Source organism: Leopardus geoffroyi, chromosome B3 (assembly GCF_018350155.1).
Source record: "Leopardus geoffroyi isolate Oge1 chromosome B3, O.geoffroyi_Oge1_pat1.0, whole genome shotgun sequence".
Classification (NCBI taxonomy): domain Eukaryota; kingdom Metazoa; phylum Chordata; class Mammalia; order Carnivora; family Felidae; genus Leopardus; species Leopardus geoffroyi.
The window spans coordinates 102523590-102547538 of NC_059337.1; the positions used below are offsets into that span (position 1 = coordinate 102523590).

The 23949-nt window shown below is 36.9% G+C and overlaps 2 protein-coding genes across 4 annotated transcripts in view; one reads left to right on the plus strand and one right to left on the minus strand.

The window, feature by feature from the left end:
- Positions 1-4584, minus strand: part of WDHD1 (WD repeat and HMG-box DNA binding protein 1) — a 66006-nt gene extending 61422 nt beyond the window's left edge. Inside the window, exons 1-2 of one of the 2 annotated variants that reach the window (XM_045451026.1) lie at positions 4476-4584; positions 4164-4256 (exon numbers count right to left, since the gene is read on the minus strand). In XM_045451026.1, the coding sequence (XP_045306982.1) occupies positions 4164-4240 (77 nt within the window). In that variant the 5' untranslated portion in view covers positions 4241-4256; positions 4476-4584. Of the gene's footprint in view, positions 1-4163; positions 4257-4475 lie in introns of those variants that run through there. The other variant, XM_045451027.1, reaches the window with a different exon arrangement.
- Positions 4585-4614: 30 nt separating this feature from the next.
- On the plus strand, positions 4615-23901 carry SOCS4 (suppressor of cytokine signaling 4). Of its 2 annotated transcripts, XM_045451029.1 has the most exons (3): positions 4660-4937; positions 8512-8544; positions 18724-23901. In XM_045451029.1, exon 3 carries the CDS (start codon positions 18816-18818, stop codon positions 20139-20141), a length of 1326 nt encoding a protein of 441 aa, XP_045306985.1. In that variant the 5' UTR covers positions 4660-4937; positions 8512-8544; positions 18724-18815; the 3' UTR covers positions 20142-23901. The 2 variants fall into 2 exon arrangements, with proteins under 2 accessions (XP_045306984.1, XP_045306985.1); XM_045451028.1 differs by lacking the exon at positions 8512-8544 and having other exon boundaries at positions 4615-4937.
- The last annotated feature ends 48 nt before the right edge of the window (positions 23902-23949 follow it).

Genomic DNA, 23949 nt, shown 5'->3' on the forward strand with positions numbered 1-23949 from the left:
AGGTGGTTGATTTCTCTTCTACATTCCTTTGGGGCCTGTCAGTGGGCCTTCGTTCCATTTCATTACCACTTCCATTCTATTGCTACACCCCATTCTCTTTAAAAAAGGGGGGGGGGGGCAAAAAACTGCTATGAGACCACCTACAAATTACTAAAGAGAAATCTCCCATATTCCCTAAGGATTTTTAGCACAAGGTTCATTGTCATTCCCTAACAACACTATGCCTTTTAAAAAAAATGTTTATTTGTGAATTTTGAGAGAGAGAGAGAGAGAGAGAGAGAGAGAGAGAATGAGCAGGGGAGGGGTAGAGAGAGAGAGAGATAGAGAAAATCCCAAGCAAGCTCCACACTAGCAGCTCAGAGCCTGACTCGGGGCTCTATCTCCTAACTGTGAGATCATGACCTGAGAGCCGGATGCTTAACCCACTGAGCCACCCAGGTGCTCTGAACAACACTATTCCTATCATAATTCTTAGTATTTGTAATATCCATATACACGAAGCCTTCTTATACTAAGTCTTGTCCTTCACTTCATCTCAGACTCCCATTGTCATAGAGTAGATTTTGTCTTTACCAATATTGCAAATTCTTCATAATTTCAATTTCAATCATCCTAATCACTTATCTTTTTACCTTATACCCTTAATATCCTAACTTCAACCATTTTTTACTTCTATTAGGATCTACAATCTATTGAAACTAACTTCTCACTATCTCTCACTCCCTCACAAATTCTCACATCCCTCCTAATCTGGCTTAGATTCCACAACCTGTTCTTAAAATCACTTCTTTGCATCATCCTCAAACCCCCTCCCTTTGTCATACTTACCTGACAAAACCCCAACCCTGGTTAAATCCAACTCTATGCCCATTGGTAAGTAACATTTGCAGCTAAACGTGGCTAGCAAAAAACACATAACTAGGTTGTCTGATCTCACTTTAAATTCATGATCACTAACCTAAAGTAGACCATTAGTGTTGCCCACTATTCCAACTAACTATATTTCCCTAGGTCCTTCTTTTCTTTTTTTTTTAATTTTTTTTTTTAACATTTATTTATTTTTGAGACAGAGAGAGATAGAGCATGAATGGGGGAGGGTCAGAGACAGAGAGGGAGACACAGAATCTGAAACAGGCTCCAGGCTCTGAGCTGTCAGTACAGAGGCCGACGCGGGGCTTGAACTCACGAACCGCGAGATCATGACCTGAGCCGAAGTCGGACGCTTAACCGACTGAGCCACCCAGGCGCCCCTAGGTCCTTCTTTTCTAATCATCTATCTCATATCTACTCCTCTTTCTTCAAACCCCCACAGCCTCCCCACTCTCAGCTAAAAACTTTGCTTCCTATTTTACTCAGAAAACTGAAGCAGTCTGTAGAAATTAGCCTCATATTCTCACTATCCCTCCTAGGTGCTCCTTCCCTCCACTTGTGAATTTGACCACGTTCCTACCTTTGGCCACTTTCTCTCCCTTGTGCACTATATTGTAACCCCTCTTATCTACTCAAGGCCATCACTCCTGCAATTCTCCCTCTTCCTACCACAACATCAACTTATCCCTCCCTAGGATATGGATCATCTCCATTCATACATATACTGCATCTCTCACTTTAAAACAAAAACCTTCCCACGGTGCCTGGGTGGCTCAGTCAGTTAAGCGGCCGACTTCAGCTCAGGTCATAATCTCGCTGTCTGTGGATTTGAGCCCCGCACCAGGCTCTGTGCTGACAGCTCAGAGCCTGGAGCCTCCTTCCAATTCTGTGTCTCCCTCTCTCTCTGCCCCTCCCCTGCTTGCTCTCTCTCTCTTTCTCTCTCAAAAATAATAAACATTAAAACAAAAACCTTTCCTGACCTCACATCCCTATCCAACTACCCTTACTCTTTGAGTGCCATCCTCGCTAACTCTAATTCCTCCCTTTCCAGTTTTATGAATACACTGCAACAAGGTTTTCATTCTCACCACTCCATAACAAAAGCTAGATCACCCATATTACCAAATCTAATGGTAAATTCTCAGTCCTCAACTTGACCCACCAGCAGCATTTGACATCGTTTATTATTTCCTCCTCCTTAAAATGCTTACTTCATTTGGCTTCTAGACATCATTCTTGTCTCTTGGTTTTCTACTTTTCTAGCCAGCCCGTCTTAAGTCTCCTTAGCTGGGTCTTCCTTCTTTAATTGGATCTCTAAATATTTTGGAGTGTCCGAGGGCTTAGCCCTTAAACTTTTTTTCTCAACTACATTTACTCCCTCTCTAGGTGATTTCACCCAAGTTCATAGCATTAAATATCTATTTATTAACATTTACTAACTTCCACATCTAGATTTCCAGTCAAGACCTCAATCCTTAACTCCAGGAGACATCAGCAAAAGATACAGATTTCTATTTCTAGTTCCCATTTCTTAGCTTTAGACCCATTTATCTAACTGTCTACACCTCTAGTTGAATATCTCAAATATTCCAAATGTTCAAATGTAAACTCATAATCTCCACTCTTCTTCTACCTCTGAAATAAGCTCCTCTCCAAACATTTCAGATATCTGTGAATGGCACTGTCATCTCCCCAAATGTAACACCCGGAGACATAGATGTGATCCCAGACATCTCCATCTCCTTCATCATTAATGTCTGATCTATCCTGTTGATTCTACCTTTTAAATATTTCCTGAATGCATCCTCCTTTTTCCATGTCATGTCTTCTCTAGTCCAAGCTTCCATCACACTCCACAAGACTAATGCAGGTACCTCCTCAGTCTTTCTGCATCCACTTCTGCTTTTCCACTTCATCTTCCACATAACTTCTCAAAAACAAGAGTCTGGGGATGCCTGGGTGGCTCAGTCGGTTAAGTGTCCAACTTCAGCTCAGGTCAGGATCTCACAGTTCATGAGTTCAAACCCCGCGTGGGGCTCTATGGTGACAGCTCAGAGCCTGGAGCCTGCCTAGGGTTCTGTGTCTCCCTCTCTCTGCCCCTCCCCTGCTCGCATTCTGTCTGTCTCTCTCTCAAAAATAAACAAACACTAAAAAAAAAAAAGTCTGATCACATCTCTCAGCTTCAAGTTTTTAATACCTTCCTATGGCTTTTAAAATGAAAACAAGATTCTTCAATAAAGCCCAGAAGGTCTTGGATAGGATGCCCATTGCTTACCATCACAGATTTCATCTCTCATCAACCTCTGCATCACACTCTACATTTTGGCATCACTAGCTTTCTTTCTGTCCTTTGAGCATACCATGGTCCCTACCCCACTGGAATTTTTCAGGGTTCCCTCTGCCTGGAATGCCAACACCACCACCCCACTGCCACCCCCCATCTCTTTATACTCCCTAACACCTACTCAATCTTCAGATCTCATCTCAAGAAACACTTCTTCTGAGAAACCTTCCCCACTTTCCAAACTGTATCAACATTCCTTCATATATGCTTATCATTATACCTATCATTTAATATTGCTAAGTATAATTCTAAACGTACATTCACTGTTGTGATTAATCTGTGCAGAATGTCGGTCAATCTAAAAAGACTCTAAGGTCAATGAAGAGACTTGTTTGTACTACTGTATCTCTAGCCTCCACCAGAGTTGACACGCAAATATTTTTTCAATAAATCAATCAATATAGGAGTAACAGTGGAAGCCACGAAACTGGATAGTACTGCAGAGTAATGAGATTTAGAAAGGTAAAAAAGAGACCAGAATAACCCTGGGAAAAGATCACAATTAAGCAAAGGAAGTAAGCTGGGGAGAAAAAAGTCAAAAGTTAGAAACAGTAAAAAAGGAAATAGTATCACAAAAGCCAAGGAAAGACACAACACCAAAACGACAGAAAGGGCCACTGAATTTGAGAAAGAGGCAGCTAGCCATCTGACAAAATAATCACGTGGGATGCAGAGGACAAGTGAACAAAAGATAAATATGGGAGAAAGCTCACATCTTTCCAACTCCTCTGGAAGTAAGATTTTACACTCGTTAACTTTTTAGACATACTAAAACTACAAGGACGGCCCGAATCGAACAATAAACCTAAGGAAAATACATGTGCCATTTTAGACTTCAGTCTTTTTTCTGTCTGGTTGCGTCATTTTAGGCTGCTTATCTGACGCATAACAATAAATTTTGTAATATTTACACCTCAAACGTTCTTTTTCGTTTCTCAAAGTACCTTACCTCCCCAAATCATCAAAACAGACATCTGTGTGTCCCTCGGTATGTCCAAATCTCATCGGCTTCTGGGTGGCAGGCATCTTTCCTTCTACCCACCTAAAAATGTTTTATCAAAACTAGTATTAGTTTAAAGGGGAGGAAAAGCCGGTGGCTGAAGAAGAAGCAGGGAAGTTAGTCTCCCGGTGGCCCCCTTTCCCCCACCCGAGTGGCACAAACAAGACAGAGCAGAGGGTCTGCCAGACAATTAGCCGGGAACGGGGACACGTTCCCCTTCGGTGCGCTGTAAAGACACTGGCAGCGCAAGGGGGTACTCACCGAGAGAACCAAGCTACGCCGGTGAGGAAAAGCGTGGAACAAACGCCCGCGCCGGGCCGCTTCCCGCGCTCTGGCGTGCTCGCTACCACTGCGCCTGCGCCGGCCCGCCCGACCGCCCACGCCCGGCGCAGAGCAAGACCGAAGTCGCCGGGTGGTGGCGTCAGCTACGCGCCGCCTGCAAAGGAGAAAGCCGGTTGCTGGGGGAGTGAGGAAGAAAGGGAGGGTGCCCAACACGGAAGTGATGGCAGCGCCTTGGGAGCAGGTGGAGGCGGTGACCGCATCCTCTGAGACCAGAACCCAGCGCCGAGGGGTGTCAGCTTGCAGAAAGGCATCCGCCTTATAGGACCTACAGGAGGTGCAGGAGTGACTGGGCCTCCCTTCACCTTAGCGAGTACCCAGAGTGATGGCGATGGTGATGGCGGCAGTTACTCGGACAACTCCAGTTAAGCTGCGCTCTGAGAGGTGAGTGGGGGAAGGGTGGTTGCTGCCTGGCCTTGTCGATTGGGGTCTGCTACCGCTTTCCAGGCTCTCCTAACATGCAACCATGTCCGAGTTCCTGAACTTGTCCAGCCCCTCCGTGGGGCCCTGCTAAAGAATGAGGTATTTGAGCATCTTCTCCCCAGGAGAGCAAGACTCTTCCCAAACCTTTCATCTTGGCATCCTTCGCGCCCTCTCCTTGTCGTTTCTATGGAGATAAAGAAGGGAAGACTTTAATCTTAGTTCTCAGTCTCTGGAGGTATGGCCCGTACATTAATGCTTATTTGGGGGGCACTCTTCATATATATATATATATATATATATATATATATATATATATATATATATATATATCTCAGAAGAAGAAAGTAACTTGGGTTTCCCCGTTTAGACCCGACCTGAAGTTCACTGGAGTGAGTACTTAGATCTAAAAGAAGAGCCAGAACTAAAATATATTGTTGAATACTTCGCTCCTTGCAGTCTGCGCGAAGGTCTTGGCCATTAAGTTTATGGTTTAGATTGTGTCCCCATGTTGGTGGACCAGTCTCTGTTGAATACCTTCACAATTGAATATTTTTGTGGTACCCACCTTGTAGTCTCCATCGAACACTAGTTTATGACATAAATGAGACTTTTTTTTGTTACAGAGATTTCCCCATTGTTTTTTAATCTAGTCCCATTGTGAAAAGTTGCACAGTTACACAAACCGTGCTATTGTTCTTAAGGTCTTGGCATTGTGTGAAGAGTTGTTTTGAGTACTAGCGCTCCCAGTAGGCTTCCTAGATACTTAAGTTTGGTATATGAATGAAGAGGAAGAATGATGAGCCGAAAATGAGCTTGGGATTTATGGGAAAATAGCCAACCTATTGTTGATTTCCCACAACAGCCAAAGATACCTGAGATGATTCTTTCTGAGTGACTTAATTTTATTTGGATATCATTCGTTAGTTTTAACATAGACTGATTTGTAGTTTTTTTATCCAAGTGAATATAACTGGATAAACTATGGGATTAAAGATGAACTCTGATAATATTTGTCTCTATACTGAGTATATCATGATGAGATTTCAAGGTAGTAATATTCAGACCTCAGCCTAAGAAGAATCTATAAATTGGACCAACAGTTATAGGTATAAAATGACCTAACTATAATATCTATAACACCATGTAACTTTATTTTTTTTTTTCCAACGTTTTTATTTATTTTTGGGACAGAGAGAGACAGAGCATGAACGGGGGAGGGGCAGAGAGAGAGGGAGACACAGAATCGGAAACAGGCTCCAGGCTCTGAGCCATCAGCCCAGAGCCTGACGCGGGGCTCCAACTCACGGACCGCGAGATCGTGACCTGGCTGAAGTCGGGCGCTTAACCGACTGCGCCACCCAGGCGCCCCAACACCATGTAACTTTAAACTCTGAATGGTGTCTGTACTTCTCTCCCTTCACTCTGTCTTAGCAATCAGGCCCTGTGATTCATAGGTTAAAGAAAAATTTCCTTTACAAATTTCACATGTTTGACAAGAACTTGGGCCTTAGAGTTGAACAACTGTAGGTTTTAATTTTCACTCTGTCAGTTACTCATTGTATGACCTTGAATATGCTTTACTTTTTCTGAATGTCATATTCCTCATCTCTAAAATGGAGACATTACTTCCATTGATTGTTACAGTATATAGGAGATACTCATGGATGTATAAAACTAATTGTTACTAATGTCTGGTGTTATTAACAGGGTGCTTGGGTGGGTACTTAATGTTTTTATTCAAATTGGAATTTATTTTTGTTTAAATCATTAAGCAAAATTTTTAAAATAGTTTTCAAACATTAAAAGATGTATTCTTACTTTTGCGAGTATAATATTTTCACAAGTCCCATTTCTCGTTCAAAAGCCTGCAAATTTTAATGTCAATGAGTTCATGCCCTTGTTGATGGAAACTGACATTCAAACAACATGTATTAGACAGTGTAGTAATGAAATGCATGTAACTTAAATGTTTGCAAAATTGTTTGGTTATTTAGGATAACATAGCTTTTTTAAAAAATCCATTGTAGCTGTCACTGATCTGGCTGTCAAAATTTTCCAAATGGATTTATTTATCATTCATAGTACGTGTCTCACAGGAGTGGGTAGCTGAATGAACTCACTGAAAATGATCCCAAGGTCGCAGTTTCAACGCAATGAAGATTAGCTTTGCTCTGTTGCGACCACTTTTAGGACCCTTAGGTTCACAAATACTGTTCTCAAGGGCAATAGGGTGAGAGAACACGAATATATATTATCATTCTGCTGATGGTGATGAGTGTTATCTATATCATATATTCGGAGAGACTCAGTTTATCTGAGAAGTATATCAGTATTACCTTATGGAAGGAGTTTAAAAAATGCCTTTTCAATACAATATGTACTCGATGTAAAAATCACTAATTGTGTGAAAGAAGGCTGGAAGAGAAGGTTAAAATAACTGAAGGGAACAGAGTATTGAAAAAAAATAACAATGAAGACAGTTTAGAAATCTGATTTGTGTATCTCTGAAGGTGTCCTGAAACTTACCAGCTATTTAATTTTTGGAGTAAATATTACTTGGCATATGTATAAACTTCCTAAGGTATAAAATGCAATATAGTAAAAGTTCTATTTCCAGCTATCCAGTTCCTGTGGCTAAAGACAGCCATACAATTTGATTATGTTGTTAACATGGATAGTGAATCCTTACACAGCAAGACAAATATAATCACTCTTTTATTGATGAAGAAACCAAGATTTGGAAAGATTGTGGTTTGTCCAAAGTCATACTCCTACCAAATGTCGGAACTAGAAGTAGAGCACATGTCTTTTTTTTTTTTTTAGAGCACAGATCTTTTTCCTTCTGGTTCAAGGTACTCTACTATTCTGCCTCTCCAAATCATAACTGTTGCCATAAAACTTAGAATTTAATAAAACATATCAGGACACTAAAGCATTTTATTTAAATGAATCATCTTAAAAGAATCATCTTATAGTAGTTTGTTAACAACTAGCATAGGTAAAACGTCACCCAGGCTAAAATGTAAGCATATGTAATTATTGTAAAACAGTGGAAAGAATAATTTATAATTAGTTTAAAAAAAACCTACCTACTATTTCCGTTGAAATCTATATATTTACTAAGTTAGCTTGCAAGAAACTACAGTTTCTTTAATAATTAAAAGTTTGGTTATTTATACCCATAATATTTTTGTAAAGAATTTATAAAGTTTTTGGGGCGCCTGGGTGGCGCAGTCGGTTAAGCGTCCGACTTCAGCCAGGTCACGATCTCGCGGTCCGTGAGTTCGAGCCCCGCGTCGGGCTCTGGGCTGATGGCTCAGAGCCTGGAGCCTGTTTCCGATTCTGTGTCTCCCTCTCTCTCTGCCCCTCCCCCGTTCATGCTCTGTCTCTCTCTGTCCCAAAAATAAATAAACGTTGAAAAAAAAAAAAAAAAATTAAAAAAAAAAAAAAAAAAAGAATTTATAAAGTTTTATAACTTTCTAAAAAGACACTGTTTAATATCAGGAATAACATAAAGTGTTTTATGATATTTCAGATGCTGAAGCCTCCTCCATCTCAGATTTTCGAGGTATATTTTTGTGTAGATTTTCTAGCCTTATAGATGACCTGTTTCCTCTTGTTACTTTTTAAAAATTTTGCAACTTTCCAACCTCTCGTTTTTAGAAATTAACTTCTACGTGAAAAGTTCTGAATAATAATGGAAAGTAGCAAATATGTATTTTCATTAAGTTCAATGCTATGCTATTTTCATATGCCTTAATCCTGGCAGTAAAAACAGGAGACAGCTTGCATTATCCAGATTTTACAATGTGAAAACTGAAGCTAAATTAGATTTTAAAAATCAGGTGACATAACTAGTAAGTGACAAATTCTGAATTTTAGCCCATGTTTGATGATTTAGACCCTTATGCTATTTCATCTGCACCATGCTTCACTTTTTTAAGTTTATTTATTCATTTTGAGAGAACGAGAGAGAGAGAGAGAGAGTGACTGCAAGCGTGTGCACCAGCAGAGGATGGGCAGAGAGAGAGGGAAAGAGAGAGAATCCCAAGCAGGCTCCACACTTGTCAATGCAAACCCCGATGTGGGGCTGAAACTCAAAAACGATGAAATCATGACTGGAGCCAAACTCACCAGTCGGACTCCTAATCAGCTGAGCCACCCAGGCACCCCACCATGCTTCATTTTTAAATATAGTGTAGTGAAAAAGTGCAGATTATTAATTTTTTATAGATCTTTAAAACATTAAAATTTTCTCTTTAGACTAAATTTCTTTCATAGGAAAAAAGATTGCAAGGAAATAAGCCAAAATGTCTGAACTGATCGTCTCTAGGTAATTGAATTATAGTTTTTTCCTCCTTTTTAAACTTGTCTGAATGTTCCATATATTTTATACTGAGCATATATTGTTTTTATATTTAAAAATTACAAATTGGAAAGAAAAAATACATCCGTTCAATCTAGTTTATTCCCTAAAGAGTTGCAATCCTCTATCTTAAAGGTTCTGGTTTCTGAGATTCTTTTAAGGTCCTTCCACTTTTAAAAGTCTAGGTACTGCCAGCTTAGTTTTCTGCTCTCTTTACTCACCTTCTTCAGTGACAGGTTCCCAGACATTTCTTTTTGGCTCAGGGAATGTACAATCATTTAAATATTAGACCAAGTTAATGTTTCCCCTAAAATGTGCTCTAGAAGGATTTCTGTAAGCCAAGTATAGGAAACTAGGGCTTAACCAGGCTTCTTAACTGAAGGACCTCTCAGAACCTTTACAAAATATGCAACATGATCTTTCAGAGGGGAAGCCATTCCTAAATTTGTTTGTCAAAGAAACCCCTATTTCTCTAGAAAGTGTATTAACATCTTTTAGAACTAGTGTCCACAAAAGTAGAATGGGGGACAGTGACATAAGCAAACTATAATTGGGAAAGTAAATGGAGAGTGGGAGAAGAGGAGAATGTAGTGGTACTAATCAATAATTCCTTTTGCTTGTTTTGTTTTGTTTTTTAATCGGATTAAGTCTCTCGTGAGCCCTTCCTTGGTAGCATGAATAAAAGAGACACTAAAAATATTTACTGAAAAATGAACCTGTATTGCTTTTGTAATGAGAAAAAAATGTATTTTAGTTCGGAGATTTTTTCATATGAACAAATTTATTTTTCACATTTTTTTCTTAACATTTCAAGGAATTCATCTGTCATCTACTATCCAGTGTATTCCATTTGTGGGCCCTAAATGTGCCACAGAATCCTCCTTAAGTATCAGACTATGATCAAATGTTAAGGACTATCACCCACAGAATCTAATTCAAATATCACAGACTATGATCAGAATGCTTTCAGGGAGTTTTGGGCCACATAATGGCAAGTAAACTTTGGAATCATGAATTTGGTAAGGAAATTCCCAGGTCTGAATTACTACCAGAGTAATAATTTATTTTTAAATTCTTAATGTAGTGTAATAAATAATTCTATTAGGATCAAATTTATTTTAATTTAGTATTCACATGAATTCTGGTCTTAGATATGTATCAGCATTATAGATAAAGTACTTGTTCAATGAATAATTAATATATACAATAATGCTCTGGTATCCAACATTATAGAGAATACAATGAGTTTTCCAGATTGATGAAGTTTAACCTTTTAATTACTGGCTTTTTAACAGTTTTCTGTAGAAATCTTGAATTAAAATCACCTATCTGGCCTTATTCAGTAGAACTAACTAAATGTTATTTAAGCTTTTGCTTGTAGAATGTTCATGTTGGATTTCATTTTCATTTCACCATCCTTGCAACTGGTGGTAGTATTTGGGATCAAATGGTTACTGAATCTGGGAACTTGCTTTCTTGAAAATGACTTTTATATAAATTTGCTTTTTAGATATTTGCCTCTTGCTTATTAAGAAATAATTTTTTGGGGGCGCCTAGGTGTCTCAGTTGGTTGAGAGACTGACTTTGACTCAGGTCATGATCTCATGGTTTGTGAGTTCGAGCCCCACGTTGGTCTCTGTGCTGGCAGCTCAGAGCCTGGAGCCTGCTTCTGATTCTGTGTCTCCCTCTCTCTCTGCCCCTCCCTCACTCATGCTCTGTCTCTGTCTGTCTCAGAAATAAATAAACATTAAAAAAAAATAATAAAAAAAAGAAATAATTTTTTTGAAAGATGTCACTGTGTACTCCCCAGAGCAATGTTATTTAGCTGCCTTCATAAAAAATTAATTATTGAATCAAAAGCCAAAGCAACCTTCTCCCAAGTGATTTTTTTTCACCCTCTTAAAACAAAACAAAACAAAACAAAAAACACCTCTGTAGTTACCAACAAAGATCTTTGATTTGTCAGCGCGTTTTATTTATTTATTTATTTTTTCAACGTTTATTTATTTTTGGGACAGAGAGAGACAGAGCATGAACGGGGGAGGGGCAGAGAGAGAGGGAGACACAGAATCGGAAACAGGCTCCAGGCTCTGAGCCATCAGCCCAGAGCCTGACGCGGGGGCTCCAACTCACGGATCGCGAGATTGTGACCTGGCTGAAGTCGGACGCTTAACCGACTGCGCCACCCAGGCGCCCCTGTCAGCACGTTTTAAAATATCACCTTTGATTTCTATACTACATTAAAATGGTAGTAAAGCTACTTTCTTAGGAATTTGTGTCTCTTCTGCTTCGTTTATGCAAAGTGCATAAAATTCCAAGAATTAATGATAGGCTATTTGAAAGGATTTGTTCAGATTTAGAACCCTACAGTTTTTTTTTACATTCAGATTTTACCTGTATAGGCGAGACACCAAAACACTTCTCCAAAATTCATCTTTAGTCTTGAAAAATATAACAATAAAAATAATTTTGTTCTCACTAAAAATTAATGTTATTTTTATTGGTAACAGTGTGATTTAATTTTTTTACTTTTAAGAATTTTAAGGTTTAATGAAACTTGTGGAAGAGATTAGAAAATTATTTTCCCATGCATCTTAAGTGTAAAGATGTGAGAGTTTATATACATGATGCATTTTTATCATTTTTGTAAAAAAAAAAAAATCATGTAATAAGGAAATTTGAATATCTTTTTTTAAAAAAGATTTCTCCATAGCATGTTTTCTTTAAGCAGTTACTTTCATAGTAATTAAGATGTTACCTATACCATGAAATGACCACTTAGATATTTTGTTTTGCCTTTCTTTCTTCATATATCTGCTAAATAGCTGCTGAGAGCAACTTATCCCAGTAAATAAAGATCATCAATTTTAGAACACCTGTCATTTTGTGAAAGAAAAATGCATAACTCATCTTCAATTTCAACAACTTAAGTACTTTGCTCTGAGGTAGCTAGCAAACCTAGTATGTTATAAAATTTCCATCATTGTGTCTATTTACAAAGTATTGTGAAGATTTACTTATTTAAGGTAATATAATCCATAAATCTTTTCCAGTAACATGGAAGCAGGTGCAATCCATAAAGGTGAACAAAGAATTGGAGAGGGCTGGCATCAGGTCCTCAACTTTTTGGAACTCCTATTCTTCTCCCAGGAACAGCACACCATCCAGCACATAACCATCTGACAACAAGTGATGGGAACATTGCCAACCATGTATTCAATATTAATAAATTTTAATTTTTCTATTATTTATACAAATATAAATAGAAGTTAAATTTTCTTACTACCTTGAAGATTACAACATTAAATGACATTCTAGCCCATATACATATATTGATATGGTATGTTTTACCAAATCAAATTTTTGCAATAATTTATGAAAGTGGGATGAACTTCTGAAGATGAACTCAATTTTCTAGCAAAAGAATAGCTATGTGAAATTTATATAAGGCTATAGTTCTGAGATACTTTTGAAAATAAGTCAAGATTTTCTGTGCACAAACTCGAAGTACAGATAAATGTATGGAAAATTCATCTAGGGCAATGGTATTTCATTTTATTCTGTGGACACCTACAGCATTTACACACATAAGAACAGTTAACCTAAAATCCGGAGATACTTAACTGATAGGTACCTAGCATATACAAGTTGGTAAGCCTTGCTGAAGTAAACCTGTTATGTTGGCAGGTAAACTTTATTAAGGCTGGAAACTAGTTCTCTGGGGGAAAATGTCAAATTATTCTCTAGCTTCGTGGTCTGTTGAGTTTCAGCTATATCTGGCATATTGATCCCTTTTCACTTTGAAACATTTTGTTATCCTCCTGAAAATTATATTTGCTCATAAACTTTGTAGTTAGAATTCGGCTAGAGACAGAAGTATTCTTGTGATTTTTGTCGTTATAAACTATTTCTATTAAACTGGCTTACGTGCCTTAATAAAACAATATATCTAATATCTTTCTTTAAAAAAAATTTATTGAGTGCTTAATACATTTAGGATCTGGCTGAGTACTTAACATACATTATTCTGTTTAATCCCCAACAGCTCAATGAAATAGATGGCATTAATATCTCCATTTTTCAGATGGAAAAAACTGAGGTTTCAGGTGATATGGCTAGTATAAAATAAACTGGACTCAAACCATATTACTAATGCCCATTGTCATTGTGCTGTGGAACTGCATCCTTGTCATATACATGCATAGAGATATTGAAAATGTTAAAATGGTTACTGCTGGGTGGTAGGATTATGGATAATTTTGGGTTTTTCCTGATAACTTGAAGCTTAGTTTGAATTTGTCCCAGTGAGTATGAATTATTATTATTTCTATCAAAACGATATATGTGCCTAGGTTAAAATTTAAATTAAACTGGAAGTTTAGATAAGCTAAGAAATGCTGCAACTGAACCCATCCCAGAGGCATCTACTTTCAATCTCTGTTTTTCTGATATTTACCTTTATATTTCTAAATCATATGCTTATACTTCTCTTTCTTGGTTCATCAGTTAACAGACATCAGTTGAGTTTCTCTCATGATAGATGAGGATTTAACTCTTTTAGTTTCCTTCTTTTCATTTTGTTTTCTCAATTATATCAGAGTTTTGGTGAATATGTAAATATCATTCATGGCTGAGTCAGGTGTTTTACAATTCTGTTTTCTTTTTTTTTAATTTTTTTAATGTTTATTTTTGAGAGAGAGGGAGAGAGACAGCGCACAAGCAGGGGACGGGCAGAGAGAAAGGGAGACACGGAATCCAAAGCAGGCTCCAGGCTCTGAGCTGTCAGCGCAGAACCTGATGCGGGGCTCGAACCCATGAACCACGAGATCATTACCTGAGCTGAAGTCAGATCCTCAACTAACTAAGCCACCCAGGCACCCCTTTCTTTTTCTTCTTCTTCTTCTTTTTTTTAATGTCTATTTATTTTGAGAGAGAGCACAAGCAGGGGAAAATCAGTTCTATTTTTTTTTTTTCCTCAAGATCCTCCACCTTGGAGCCTATGGCCTTGTGTAATTTTATCGACTAGTTGCTCTGGATACCCTGTTGTCTAGAGACTTTCCTTCTTCATCACCCTAAGAATTCAGATTTCCTTTCTGCTATGTTAAATGTCTTATTTCCTGTGTTATATCTTTTGATGTGTTATACGACTGTAATTTTAGAAGACTGTATCTTCCAGTATGAGGTAAAATTGTTGATGTTTTGCATGTCTGGAAATTTGTGTGTGTGTTTTTTTATGCTTATTTGTTTTTGAGAGAGAGTGCGAAAGCCGGGAGGGGGGAGTAGAAAGAGGGGGTCAGAGGATCCAAAGCAGGCTCCATGCCAACAGCAATGAGCCTGATGTGGGACTCGAACTCATCAACTGTGAGATCATGACCTGAGCCAAAGTTGAGCACCCACCCATCTGAGCCACCCAGGTGCCCCTCTTATCCTGATACTTGATTGATAATTTGACTGGTTGTCTCTTCAAAGTTGGAAACTAGCTTCTAGATTCCAAAACTAGCCTCTAGCTCCTAATATTACTATTGAGAAACAGATGCCGTTTTATTTACATTCCTTTGTGACTTTTTTCCCACAAGAAGACTGTTTTTTATTTTTTTAATTTTTAATTTTTTTTTTTTTGGCTTAGACTTATTTGTTTATTTAACTACGGTAAGAATGCTTAACGTGAGATCTACTCTCTTAACTATATTATGTCTTCATCTCTAGGGTTGTAAAATTTTAGAATAATGTAGCCCATTGTGTATTTTGCCCCATTGTGCTGGGTACTGAAAGCTCTTTCATTATGGAGGCTCATGTACTTTGGTTCTAGGAAATTTCCTAATGTGGTTTTTTGTATAGTTTCTCCCCCTTTATTTTGTTATTTGGTATGAAATGTATGTATTGTTCCTCTAGTTTTCTTATCTCTTCTAATCATTTTTTCCTACTTCCTAGTATTTCCTCAATTTATCCTCCAGTTTTCCTATTGAATATTTTATTTCTGTAATCATATTTTTAATTCCCAAAGCTTTCTTATTCTCTGATTGTCCCATACTTCTCTTGCTCATTCATAGATGTAATATCTTCTCTTAACTTGGAAGAAATCAGTTTTGTTTTCTGCTCTTTTTATAGGTATTGTTTTCTTTCAGTTCTTAATGTTTTTTTAGTTTCTGTTAGAGACTTTCCTCAAAAGTCTGATGACCTATGACTATTCATTCATATTCCAGAGTGAATGAAGCACAACAATGCTGCCTGACAGCTGTGAGTAGGTGGGGCTTATGGACTAGCAAGCTTCTCTGTATGCTTGGGTGGCCTTCCAGCTTTTTATTGGAGGAGTCCCAGGTGTCAGCATCTAGAGGTCTTTTCTCCTTGTCCATTCCATTCTTTGGCAAAGTCTCTTTTAATTCCCTATTAGGAGATACGAGTCTGGATGCTGGAGTTCTGGAAGCCAGATTGAAGAAGGAGGCAGGAACTTTCATTCTGATTTTAATCCCAACCTCCCTTCTACCCCTGTGTCTGGTATCCAAAGCCCTGAGCCTCTCTGGTTCAGTTTCTCCAAATGATAAATATCCCATCTCCTCTAAGTGTAGGAGTAAGAACCAGAGCTATACATCTGCTGGAAGTACGTACCTCTCCATTTTCCACCCTGTTCTCCACCCACATTTTCTATAGTACCTGGTGCCTCTGGGTCCTGGACTTCGCCCACTCTGTTGGCTTGCTTCTCATTCATGTCACTTCTGTGCCTACTGTTACCTACCTCTCTGTTGGTACCTCTTCTGTTGCTGAGTCAGATATTGGTCCTCCATTCATATTCTGTCCTCATATTTTGTGATTCAGGTGATAGATATCTGCTAGTCTCATTGAAGATAAAAGCTTTGTATTTTAATTTCTGATTTTTCCTTCTTTTGGGCTAACTTCTGAGAAAAGGATGAAGTGAAAAGATTTTCACTTGGCCATTTTATTTATTTATATTCTCTTATTGAGAGAATTCTTACTCTCTTGAGAGAATAAGAGATAACATGAGTGGGGGAGAGGAGCGGGGTGGGGGGAGAGAGGGAGGGAGGGAGGGAGGGAGGGAGGGAGAGAGAGGATCTTAAGCAGGCTCCACACTCAGTGCAGAGCCTGATGCAAGGTTCAATCCCATGACCCTAGGATGATGACCTGATTTGCAACCAAGAGGTGGATGGTCAACCAATTAAGTCACCCAGGTGCCCCCACTTGGCCATTTCAAGCCGGACAATTATTTATTTTATAATCAGAAAAAAACAAAAAGCTACTTTCATTTTGAGAGGAAATGAAGTTATACTACTCACTAAGATATTTAGTAATAGAAAGCAGCAGGTATAGTAGCTAAAGAAGCATTAGAATCACTAAAGGATTTTATAGGAGACTTGGTTATTGAAGACAGAACTTGAGAGAAACTGAAACAGACCCTGGTAAAGGTGGGAATGTCGTCAAGAACAGAGAGAGAGAGTTTATCTCTGATAATAGGAACAGTACAATGTAGGGGTAACAGGGAGGCAAGATGAAGGAGCTCATATCCAGTGTAGTTGAGTTGGTCACAGAGTTTAATAAACTGCTATATTGATTTTTTTAGTAAATCACCAGGCATTTCAAATCTTACATATTTTTCACAACTGAGTAAAAAAAGTAGAAACTGGGGCACCTAGGTGGCTCAGTCGATTAAACATCTGACTTCAGCTTAGGTCATGATCTCACAGTTCGTGAGTTTGAGCCCCGTGTTGGGCTCTGTGCTGATAGCTCAGAGCCTGGAGCCTGCCTCAGATTCTGTGTCTCTCTCTCTCTCTCTCTCTCTCTCTCTCTCTCTCTCTTTGCCCTCCCCCCACTTGCACTCTGTCTCTCTCTCTCTCTCAAAAATAAAAATAAACATAAAAAGAAAAAAAGTAGAAACTATGTTGTATTAATGAAAAATATCTGCTTGGGACTCCCTTATTACTTTTTTATCCTGAAAAATGTGTGCAGTCTCTTAGTAACAAGTGTCTCTTCTAATCCATGACTCTTCATATTCTTCAGCCTACTTTGTTTCTTCTCCTTGTTTATTTTTGCTCAATGGAATTTAGTCAATAAACAGCCAGAGCATACTGTTGAATATAATTTTGGCATACTAAGTGATGATGTATCTTCCAAAATTATAATTAAAAATATTTTCCCTATAGATTTTAAATGACTATATACTAGTGAGCCCACTAAATAAAAATAATCAGTATAATCACCAGGTGCCATTCAGTGTTTAGCAATGGAGTACTTTATTTGGCAAGTCTGACTCATTAGTTCACAGTTTTAGGTACTTGCTTAAGTATTTACTACAGATGTTTGTTTCAAATCATATTGCTTTGAAAATACATTCAAGTGGCTATAAACATTTACTTGACTGTCAGGATTGTAATGTTCCTCTGACATAATCAGAAACTTAATCATAATTAGTGTGCTGAGTGAGACTGATTTTCTCAGTCTCCAAATTCAACTTTGATCTGTAAAATATTTGAGATTATAGAATCCTTACCCCCAATTCTGGGTTTAAATCTTATTCCACCTAAGAAGAGTTAATTTAATCCCATCTATGACCAATCATTACTATTCGTCTTAATAAAATTCAGTATTTCACATTGTAAATTCTACTATATCTAGCCAATTTCATGGGAAAGTCATTGCCCTATAGAAGTTTATACCTGTTTCTCAGAATTACCAAGAAAAATACAAGGGTATGTGTGTGTGTATGTAAAATAACAAATTTTTATTCTATTCCATATTTTCTAAGAATTGCCTAGACTAATAGTGAAATTGAGCAATTACTGAAATGAGTTGACAGAATTGTGTTGCAAATGCTTGCATGGCATTCATACTGTTCAGTGGTGATTATTTAATAAATTTTTAAGAGATTTTATAACTTAAAAGTTCATATTTTCAATCAATAGGAAATAAAACAAGGAGAGGGAAGTAAAGGAACTATAGGGTAGTGGTTCTCAAACACCAAGTCATAGATTTCTCACTGTCTCTTACAAACAATTCACTGACTGGTTTGCTGTGAAATAAAAATAAGGGGAGGAAATATTGGCATAAGCTGTATCTCAAGACTAGAAATTATTCACATTTTGAGCATACAGTTTGGCTAAGAGAGGAAGCTTCAGTTTTTCTAATCTATATTGAGAATTAGGTGTGGGAAAAGAACTCAGGTTCTTGACTCCCTGGCCCTATGAAATTATTAGTATATAGTAAAGCAGATTATTTAAATGAGAACAAAATATCTTGGAACTGCCTTCCAATATATCCAGTACTCTTATCTTATACCTGTACTAATTTTGGTTTTTCATCTTCTGTCGGGGGTTAATATATAAACTGTATACAAAATGAATGACAAATGACTAATGATTTTTTTTTCTTTAGATACATCCAAAGAGTGCCCAGAAGAAACTCCCTCCTGGAAAAACTAAAAAAGCAGTATTTATAACACTGGAATTTGTGGATAATTTATCAAAATGGCAGAAAGTAGTGAAAATAATAGCAAAAATGTAGATGTAAGGCCCAAAACTAGTCGAAGTAGAAGTGCTGACAGAAAGGACGGGTATGTGTGGAGTGGAAAGAAATTATCTTGGTCAAAAAAGAGTGAAAGTTGTTCAGATGCTGAAACAGTGAATGCTATAGAGAAAACTGAAGTTCCTTTAAGGAGCCAAGAAAGGAAGCACAGCTGTTCATCCATCGAGTTGGATTTAGATCATTCCTGTGGGCATAGATTTTTAGGCCGATCTCTTAAACAGAAACTGCAAGATGCCGTGGGGCAGTGTTTCCCAATAAAGAATTGTAGTGGTCGGCACTCTTCGGGGCTTCCATCTAAAAGGAAAATTCATATCAGTGAACTCATGTTAGATAAGTGTCCTTTTCCACCTCGATCAGATTTAGCCTTTAGGTGGCATTTTATTAAACGACACACTGCTCCTATAAATCCCAAATCCAGTGAGTGGGTAAGCACAGACTTGGCTCAGAGTGAATTGAGGGATGGTCAGCTAAAACAAAGAAGAAATGTGGAAGAAGAGGTGAACTGCTTCTCACATACTGATGTTCAGCCCTGTGTCATAACCACCAACAGTGCTTCATGTAGAGGTGGTCCTGTGACTGGCTCTGTGATGAACCTGGTTTCAAATAACAGTATAGAAGATAGTGATATGGATTCAGATGATGAAATTATTACACTTTGCACAAGTTCCAGAAAAAGAAACAAACCCAAATGGGAAATGGATGAAGAAATCCTGCAGCTGGAAACACCTCCTAAGTACCATACCCAGATTGATTACGTCCACTGTCTTGTACCAGACCTCCTTCAGATCAATAACAATCCATGTTACTGGGGAGTTATGGATAAATATGCAGCTGAAGCTCTACTAGAGGGAAAACCAGAGGGTACCTTTTTACTTCGAGACTCAGCACAGGAAGACTATTTATTCTCTGTTAGTTTTAGACGCTATAGTCGTTCTCTTCACGCTAGAATTGAACAGTGGAATCACAATTTTAGCTTTGATGCACATGATCCTTGTGTCTTCCATTCTCCTGACATTACTGGGCTCCTAGAACATTATAAGGACCCAAGTGCCTGTATGTTCTTTGAACCACTTTTATCCACTCCTTTAATTCGGACTTTCCCTTTTTCCTTGCAACATATATGCAGAACAGTTATTTGTAACTGTACAACTTACGATGGCATTGATGCCCTTCCAATTCCTTCTTCTATGAAATTATATCTGAAGGAATATCACTATAAATCAAAAGTTAGAGTACTCAGGATTGATGCACCAGAACAACAGTGCTAGGAAAAGTGTAGGTATATGAGAATGATTATATACATATTTTCATTTAATATTTTATTTTTCTTATACCACTTTGAATTTTTCTACAAGGGCAGTTGAAATCCAAAATAAATCTCTGCCCTAAATTTTACTTCCAGATCAGTTTATTTTTCTTATGATAACAATAATTGTTTAAAGTTACACAGTAGGGGTTAATGAATATTTTTGACCACGTGTTTGGTTTTTGTTTTTACCAAATAGATTGTAAGATTTTTTTTAATTGTAATTTGCTTATGATCCAGGGATATTTGGAATTTGGTAGGCAATGCAAATACAGTTAAGTAATCGGTATTTTGTGTTTTTCTTCAAAAATAATCTTATGTTCTTTCCTAATGTAAATTCCTTGTTAACCTATGCCATTGGCATTCCTATACATAAAATATAGTTTCCCTGTCCCCCTTTCAGAGTTGTTTTAAAATTCTTCAGTAAAGCTGAGTGTTATAATTCACAATCTATACCAATGTAATTGAGTTTTGTAATTTAATAATAGGAATGCTGAAGGTAACAAAATTGTTTAAAATTAAACTTGAAGTGTTTCATTTTAAATATTAACTATTACTAAATTTGATCGATTGGGAAGAATCAAATGAGAACATGACTTTTTGGAGGTGAGTTTATTTTCTACACTGTGGCGTGGTCATTTGTTATTTTTGAATAGGTCTTTCACTCAACTTAGATGAGTTGCTCTTTTCAGAACATGAATATTGTTCCTTTCTCACTGGAAGCTTAAAAAGTAATGATAACACTATCAGTAACTAGTAGTTACTAACATATTTAAGCAACTATGGGGTTTTTCTGTATTTACTTATGAACTGTTGCTTCTAATTAGCCTTTTTATAGAAACTCTGAGCCTGTTACTTTGGGGAAATGCCACAATATTATAAACAGCTACAAATTGCCATTGATAACCAAGGAGGACCTAAGTAGTCTTCATTATTTTAAATTGAGCTTGACTAAAGATTTAAGAAGTAAACGTGGAGCTCAGTTTTTAAGAAGCTTGATATTGGTTTTGATTTTCAGGTTTCAAATACTTACTCCTGTTTTCAGAATTAACATGTCTTTACTGTGGCTTCAACAAAGGGAAAACATTTTGAGAGCTACATGGCTTATGCCATACTGAACAGTACTGGGCACTGGGACTAATACTTTAAATTTACTGTCTCGATAGGGAAGTATATTTAGAAACATCATTATCCCAGTATAATAAAGGTAAATGGAGTGATAGCCTATCTAACTCCTCTTTTTTTTAATAGTCAGTGCATAATTTCCTAGATAGTAGTTTCTTCTGGTGAACTGTCTAGCCCTTTGTACAAAGTGGCATTTTTAATATAGTAATTGATTTCTCAATGCTAATTTAGGTCCAGTAGTAAGCTACTTCTACCTGGATTGAAAGAAATTTGACTCAACTTTCCAACTCAGAACAGGTGTTTCATAGGTATCATTGCTTTTCTGTTGAAGTAGCATTTTGCTTTCCTGCAGTTCTGTTAACATAAAGATGGCATTTTTCAGTAATAGCTTTAAAATAAATTTTTAGCCGTTACCACAAAATTGAACCAGGAAAATCTCTGTTACCATTATCTTCTATCATTTTTTTTTTCTCAGTGATCTCAAAATTGTCTTGGTTACAGTGAGGGGTAACTACTAAGTATGGCACCTGTCTGTGGAGTAATGAGGCTCAGGATATCATTAACACCGATACTAGGATAAATATCTCTTCTAAAGATATTTCCCTTTTACAAAAGTAGAGAAGTCTCATACTACCTCATCTTTATTGTGACGCTTTTGTAGATCACTGAGAAGCTTGTCTTGTTTACCAACAGAACACTTCCTAAATATCCATTTTTGGTGAAAGAACATTAATAGTATAGTAAGAATCTACCCGTGATTATAGTTTTTTATCAGAATTTGATAATGAGACTTTCTGTTTCTGTGAAACAATTATTGTTTTAAATATTTTTCTTTTAAAAATAACTTTTTATCAGTACAGAAAAACCTAAGGGATGACTAGCTAACAAGTATTCTGTTAAAGAGTAATTTTATAAAGAAAAATGAAATATAATTATGTTGTCTTTTATAATGGTAAAAATTAATGTTTATATGAAAATCAAGATCTAAGTAGCTTTTCATATATTCAAACTGGTTGCTTGTGATATATTTTCTCTGGCTTTCTTATTTTTCCAACTTCAAGGTATTAATAGCTGTTAACATTTTCAAAATACTGCCATATATATAGCCTTGAAGTAGATCTAATAAATGAGAGCAGGGAAGAGACTTATTTACTCTGAAATGGTCTGTATTTTTCCTTTGGTGTTTGCTACAATGAAAAGAAATCTGGAAAGTAGAAATATAAAGACTGGAGAAGGGAATTGCTTACCATGAAGGAAAAAGAAGAGTAATAATAAATTAATTTTTAAAGCATTAAAGAATTGAAATTTAGAAAGGTTAATTTCTTTCTCAGTGACTTTGTGAGGACACATTTGGAAGAGCATCCAGTATTCACAAACTAAATTTAAAAATGTGAAATATGTAATTATTGGAATATATAACTAAAATGACTAAGGTTTGAGAGGAACACGAAAAATACAAATATATCTAAATATAAATTTTGTAACTAAGTTTGTTGGCATTTGAAAAGTGTAAATTCCAGAGTTGAGAAAGCATTCAGCATGGTGGAAATGTGTAGAGTTATTGGTGAGAAAGGATGGAGCTAAAAGAAACAAGATAAAATATTAAAATTAAGAATTTAGGCATCACCTCGGGGAAGAGCCTTGACAGTGAAAGGGAACTACTTAATCGCTAATAGCTGGTCTGGACCAGACACTTAACTGCCCTTTGGGAATCATCCTGCACTAATCAGGAAATAAACTTGACTTTTCTATTTCTCAAGCTTTTCAGGACACCACCGTCACCGCCACCACTGCCACCACTGTGCATCTTCTTTTTTTTAAGCTACACAGCATCTTGATTCATACTATAATTCCTGAAATATGCTGAATGGATATGTTTTTAGGTTCCTTGAGCATTTTTGTATAAAGAATCATATGTGATCTTTCTATAGCCATGCCATTCACTTAAATAATTCATACAGGGAATGGCTTAATTTAGAGGAAGACCTAATAGGAAGAAGATTAAAGGAAGCTTTTAGTCAGCCTGTGGCTAGATTTATTGATTTGGTGAACCGAACTGTTTTCTTTCCTGAAATTCAGCTAATGGTCAAAGAATGGCTTTCAGTTAAAGTTTTGACTTATTATAAATAATATAAAGAATGTCTTAGCAATTAGAAATCCTTTAAAAAGTAGAGCAAATGTGGCAAATAGGACTCATACAAATTCCATTTCTTTTGATAAGAAAAACAAACCATTATCATTTATTCATGAGCCAAAGCCATTAAGAAGACAAATCAAGTTATCAGCTTCCTGTCTCTCTGAAGTTTGGATCATTTTATAGACCCACATAATAGGTTTCTTCCTATGAAACAAAAACCTTAAAACCTAACTCTTATAAATATACTCTTAGCTTTCATTTATAATCTTTTTTGTCACTTTTAGATATGATTATAGCTAAAATCTGTGTAATCAATAGGTTATACATTGATTTTAGTAGACTTCACAGGAAAATAGACATAATTATTTCTTGAGACAACACAGGGAGAACAATGTTTCAATGTAAACCTGTGTGTTAAGTAATTTAATACCCAAATGAATAAAAGATTTTAAGTCATGCAGATTATTGTTTCTAATTTGGAAAAAATTCTTTACAATTTTGGTTTTAA

What these genes read in the sequence shown, in the direction of transcription:
- SOCS4 (XM_045451028.1), top strand. Translation starts at nt 18,816, where the DNA reads ATGGCAGAAAGTAGTGAAAATAATAGCAAAAATGTAGATGTAAGGCCC.